Source organism: Apodemus sylvaticus, chromosome 16 (assembly GCF_947179515.1).
Source record: "Apodemus sylvaticus chromosome 16, mApoSyl1.1, whole genome shotgun sequence".
Lineage (NCBI taxonomy): Eukaryota > Metazoa > Chordata > Mammalia > Rodentia > Muridae > Apodemus > Apodemus sylvaticus.
Genome location: NC_067487.1, coordinates 66,192,397 through 66,198,505, shown reverse-complemented (window position 1 = coordinate 66,198,505; position 6,109 = coordinate 66,192,397). Strand labels below are relative to the sequence as shown.

Below are 6,109 nucleotides of genomic sequence, written 5' to 3'. Positions count from 1 at the left end.
TTTACAAGTTTTATTTCAGGTTCCTTTAGAGACTGTTTAAGTCTTGACATGGGAGATATATCCTTTCTGCTACAAATTCTCCTGCTCCTCAGTAGCTATCAGGGTCCAATAGACCCACACTTGAATATTAGTGTCCCCCCAAAAGGAATTATATTTTTTTAAGTAGATCAGTGATTCTGTCTGATACCAACTAATTTTAGTCATTGAAAAAATATTCACTCGTGCCCACTTAATTCCCCATGTGCTCTGGTCCACGGCGTCATCTGAGTATTTCTGTCTTAGTGTGAACTGGCCTGGCCCTTCGGGTATTCCTGGGATGTGTCCTGGGTTAGGAAGGAGGAGGCACAGCTTTGTTTTCAGGCCAGGAACTGTAGCTGCATTGCCCTGTCTGCCTGCTCTGTCTTTGCCTTAAATGGTTGAGAGCAGATTAGCAGTGGGGCTCTCTGAACATCCTAAGGCTGGACCCTCTTCCTCGCTCTACCAGCCCGATGACAACACGCTCACTTTTGACGCTGAGACATAAGCTGTATTCCACACAGTAACAATGGGGGGAGGGTAACAATTAGTTGGAACTGCGATTAGGGAATCTTATTAAAGACAGACAGGATGAGTGTACGTCTACAGATTTGTAGTACACACGCACTATACTCCCTAGAGGGATGCTCTAACTTCTTGCTTTCGCTAGTTCTAACATTCACAGCTGTCTAAAGTCAAAGCTTGGTAGCACTTACATCATAGGGAGATCAGTGGCAAAATCTTAGAAATTTGGGAACTGAGGCCTGGGGAGGTAAGCTGTTGTCCTCACTGGACAGCCTTAGAAGCAGAAGCCAGAGGAGGAGAGTGGGAAGGGCCGAGTGGAGGTCCTGGTGACCAGGGTGTTCTCAGCCCTTGGTGCTGGCGCACTAACAGTGAAAACAGCTTGCCTTGGAACATGTGAGCTCCCCCAGTTAGGGCATGGCAGGATGCGAATGAGAAAATCAGCAGCGTCTTTTAGCCAGCTTCACCATTGTTACTGAGGAGTCAACCCAAGAGGCAGGTTTGTCATGATCCACCTGCAGATGTCTTGGGGTGGCGCCCCCGGCAGGCAGATGCACCGTCCATCCCAGTGCATCCAATTGCCAGTCACTTTGGCTAATTTGTTTTAGACTCACTTAAAGCTTTGAATTGTGCTATGTCGATGGATTTCACCTTTACTAGCTTTTCCTCTGAAAATTTCATATTAGGCTATTTATTGGTTTGTAAAGATGTTTTCTTAAATAATATAAGACAAAGAATTCATAGTTTGTGGGTTGTTTTTTTTTTTTAAGTGCTTCATAACCTGTTTGGGATTCGTGATTTATGGTAGTAATATATTCAAATGGAGTGTCAGAAGCTGTGCTTGAGCCTTAGTAGCATCCGGTTGTTCCACTCCAGCTGACTAATTCCCCACCATGAGAATAAGTGTGTTCAGAGGGTAGCCTCCAGCCCAGCGAGAGACCTGGTGTGAGTGAGTGTCCTGAGGCCAGAGAAATGGAGAATGACGGCCGACTGCGCCTGGGACCCGCACCTGCGCTGTTCAGTCGTCCTACGGAGACTGTTCCTCAGACTTGAACTTGCAAATCAGAGGAAGAGGATGAGAACTGAGGTGAGCGAGTATTTCGTGTTCTCTGCTGCCCACTCCGCTGTCAGCACTGGAGCCCTGGACCGTGTGCCGCGTGGCTTTGAGCCATGTCTGGGTGCATTTGTACAACACAGCTTTGTCTGCTGCCCAGGCTGAATGGGGGCCAGTAGTGCTGGTATACCAGTCCTTTGCTGGGCAGGGTAGCCAACCCGACTGATCTATATAGCAGCATCTTAAAGCTGGCTTCCCTCTGTGGGACAGTTGTAACATGCCTTTTCGTGCCTTTATGTTTTCCTACGTTACTATAGGTCCTCTCAACACATGATGTCATAGTAAACACAGGCAAGAACCACTTACAGCAGTTTATGTGTGTCATATAGAAATTATCTGAGGTGCATGAACATTACCTGAAAGTCCGTGATTCGAATAAACTGGAGGAATACGCCACTTAGTAACTCAGAAGATCTCTGGAATGTACACTGATAGGAAAGAGCAGGTTACACGGAGGCTTCAGCACCCAGATATCTACTGCATTCAACATCCACATGTTATTAACACTTAAAGTTAACGAGAAGTTGATCTGACATGACTCTGAGCACGTTGTAATGCTTTATATAGGAAATGTCGGGCGCCTGATCAATGGTCCCAGGTTGCCCTCAGATCCGGCAGGTTTCTGAAGCCTAAGGTGATTGTTTTGGTTTCTGAGGTCCTGCCACTCTGACTCCAGTATTCCGAAACAAAGTTGGAGACTCGTGAAATAAAAGACACTAAAACCCCAAATTTGAAATTGTGAAAAGTTTAGGCCAAAGAGATAAAATAAAAACAGCTGTTGGGAATGAAAAATGGCTGTAGGAATTTAGTTACAAGTACTTCACAAAAACATTTCATCACGTGTAGATAACACAGCAGTACAATAGAAAGCTGGCTCCTGTCCTGACCAAGTGAGCCCTCTCACCATCTAACAAAAATAATTTAGATGCATTTCTTTGCGTGGAATTGTCATATATGTTTACACTTTGGTACAAAACATAGAAAAAAAATTGGCACATTACGTAGCAATACGTTCTCTTTTTCTTCCCCATGTAACAATTTCTGCATACTCTGAGGTTCAATCTTCACTTGGAAAAAAAAATGTAGCTACTGAGTCTATCAGTTCAGTTTCTATACATCTTCAAAATGCATCAGGGAGTACAGATGAAATAAAAGTAAGGTATTTTGTTTACTTGGTTTCTGATATTCGTCACACATAGAGGAGGGATGGCTGACGAGAGAGGGAAGATCTTGTCTGACCGTATGCAGAGCACAGGGCCTTGTGTAAAGAGTTGTATAAAAATATGCCCTTGTGCTTTAAGAACATCAGCAGACAGGTAATAGCGTAAAATAGCATTTACTGCCTCTCCATGCCTGTGTCCCGATATAGTTACACTTCTTGCAATCTCTTTTTACATCAGTAAAGCAAATGGCATGATCTCAAATATAAATCAAGGATATCCAAACCTTGAAACTTCCCCATTTTCTCCCCAAATACAGACAGACAGGTAATGCCCAGCAAACTAGGGGATGTTTAGATTATTTTAATAAAAATCTTTGAACAGCAAATATATATATATATATAAATTTTTCTCCTCTTAAATTTTTTTTTTAAAAAAACCTTATCCACAAGCATTCAGGTTTAATGGCTTTATAGATACTCTGGCTTGTGGCTGTCTCCATGAGCCCGATGTAAGAGGGGCTCAAGGACTCCCCTAACCAAGACCCACTCCTTCCCTATCAGCTGGCTTCCAAATGGGGGGTTCCACAGAAGAAACGGGGTGCCACGGGTGGCTGACGCCCATCCAAGGGACACCCAGCAGGCCTGGGCTGTGTTCTCACTTGGATATCACACTACCTATCATGCAGCCATGGGAGCCCCCGGTGTGTGTGTGTGGGGGGGGGGGGTAACTAGTTTACTGACAATCTCATTCCCACTCTGCCCATTTTAACTAGCTTCTTTCTCATATTTGCTCAGAGACGATGTTTAGGAATCCTCCATCCTTTTGCCACTGAGGAGGGTAGTCAAGCATCAGCAGTTAGCTTTCTGGTAACAGTTGAGCTGAACCCTGGCTAAGCTACCCGGCCTCCACCAGGAGGATGGACACACAGACAACAGGTCTTTGCTTCTTGTGTCCTGCTGGTACCTTCAGTAAATCAGTCAGCTCCATGGGTTTTACAAGGGCACGCAGGCTGGCTCACAGCTTGGCAGAAGAGGCTGCCAAGTGGCTCGTTTTGTCACTAAGTGATTCAAAAGAACATATTTTTATTGATGGAACATAACTTTCTGAAAATGAAATTTGGGGGCGTGCATGATTCAGGTCGGATATTAAACGCTTAGTGTCCACCTGTCGTTTCCATTGTAAAGGAAACCCTGCTGCTTGTTCTGCGCTGTGATTCACAGTGTCCTCTGTAGAGCAGAGTGTCCCCGTCCCGGGCTTGGCTTCAGCTGTCAGATGGAAGTCTCAGACTCTTGCACTTGAGGTCATCCAGTGTCTTCCAGTGTTTATAGTTGTCAGCCAGGTGCTGCATCAGGGCAGGCAGGTGAGCGAAAGCTGCAAGCAGAGGAGACCGTTGAATCCACAAGCATTTGCTAGGCTTGCTCTTTGGGATCAGAAGTGGGGACGATAGTCAGGAACCAGCTTGCCATGCAATGGCGAGGACCCGAGTTCAATTCCCAGATCAGGTGCAAAATCTAGACATGGAGGCATGCATGCATGCGCGTGTAATCCCAGCTGGAGTGGGCAGAGTGGTGTGTCTCTGGGGCTCACTAGCCAGCCTGATCTGAGTGGGAAGTTCTAGGCCAATGAAGGACGCTGTATAAAGAAATAAGCTGTGGGAGGATGACATCTGTGTGCGTGTGTATCCCCACAAAAACAACCAGAGGACAAACATCCCCAAGGTCAGGGCACAAGGATAAGTCAGTAAACATGAGTTTAGTGTCTAGTAGTCTGTCTGTCTGCCTTTACTTCCTTTCTTTTTCTTTTCTTTATTTCATTCATTCACTCATTCTTGTAGTGTTAGGAGTTGAACCCAGGGCCTTGTGCTCTAGGCAAGCAACTTACCACTCTGAACTATGAACTACATCCCTAGCGTGAATGTAAGAGTTGCTGAAATTCAAACAGGGTTTTTACTTAACTCCTTTGAAGCTGAAATTCACAGAGAATGAGATGCATTTGCTTGGCTGGATTTCTTCTTGTGCGAGAGTGAAATGGCTGTACATGTTGGAAATGGGGCCTTTGAAAAGTGAAGCCTTATTCATCCCTGTGACACTCCCAAGTCCATGCCAGACGCTGGGACGCACCTGCTCTACCTGCCCACAGAGGGCTCGTGGCTTATGTATATATGTGGGAAAACTCTTGCTAATTAAGGTTGAAGAATCCCACCATGACCGGAGAGCCTCTGGGCTCAGGGCAATATGGGAGACTCCCTTTTCTTTTTCTGGATGTTCCTACCCTTAGACCCTCAAAACTTATAAATTATCAGTCACCTTAGGTAACAATATGCTGTCTTGAAGAATAGCAGCAACAGCAGTAAGAAACAAAGAGTTAGGCTTGGGTTTAGCTCAGTAGAAAAGCTTGTATACACACACACACACACACACACACACTTTAGTATTTTGTTTACCTATAGGTCCAGCCTGTGCCACTAAAGGTGCTCTCCATTAAGTATAACACAATATCCTTTGTGGGGGATAAACTAGCAACTGACTTACCATCCCAAGCATCAAACATGTCTGTTATGAAGTAGTCGATGAAGGAGATCTGGGACTTGGGGATGCTGCAGGTATTGCGGTCGAACACCGGCATCACCACGGGCAGCCCCTGCCTCTTCTCTTCATCGGTCTGTGAGGAAAAACCAGTGCACAGCGCTGTTGGCACATGAGAATCGCTTGCAGTAATGGCTATGGGCATTCGAGAAGCCTTCCCAGTAACTGCATGTTTCTCAGAAGAAGCCCAGAGCGCAGAAAGGTTGAGCAGTTTCCTGAAGTGGCCTATAGTGACCATGTTCAGGTCTCCTCTCTCCCTCCCCTTTCCCTTTTCCTCTCTTGAATCGAGGACCTAAGGGATGCTAGGACAGCATTTTCCAAAGAGCTCCATCCTCAGTAGCCCTGATTTCTCATTCTGTGCTATTCCACAGCTCCCCCTGAAGCACCAGCCCAGTGGGACCCTGCGATCTTTTGTAAGGTCTGATCTACACCCCTATAGCCAACTGACACTAATCCACATTTGCTGCTAAGGTCAAACTGTGGGTAGCCCATGAAATAGAGGCAGTAGACCACACAGGTCAAGAGCAGTTTCCACTGTGCCCCTGGCTGCATGCTCATATTTTTGTTTCTCTTTTGTTATTTGTATCTATTTTCACTTAAAAATGATGTATATGCAGCAGTGAGAATGACCTATTTTTTTTTTTAAAGATCTTATCCTCTCAGTGTATGTCTTTTGACTGTTTTGCACAACAGGATGGCAAGCACAGAAC

General features: G+C 45.4%; 1 protein-coding gene across 1 annotated transcript in view; it reads right to left on the bottom strand.

The window, feature by feature from the left end:
• Nucleotides 1-3,542: 3,542 nt before the first annotated feature.
• Nucleotides 3,543-6,109, bottom strand: part of Pde8b (phosphodiesterase 8B) — a 118,296-nt gene continuing 115,729 nt past the window's right edge. Inside the window, exons 22-23 of the mRNA XM_052159649.1 lie at nt 5,346-5,475; nt 3,543-4,185 (exon numbers count right to left, since the gene is read on the bottom strand). Of these exons, the coding sequence (XP_052015609.1) occupies nt 4,076-4,185; nt 5,346-5,475 (240 nt within the window). The 3' untranslated portion in view covers nt 3,543-4,075. The remainder of the gene's footprint in view (nt 4,186-5,345; nt 5,476-6,109) is intronic.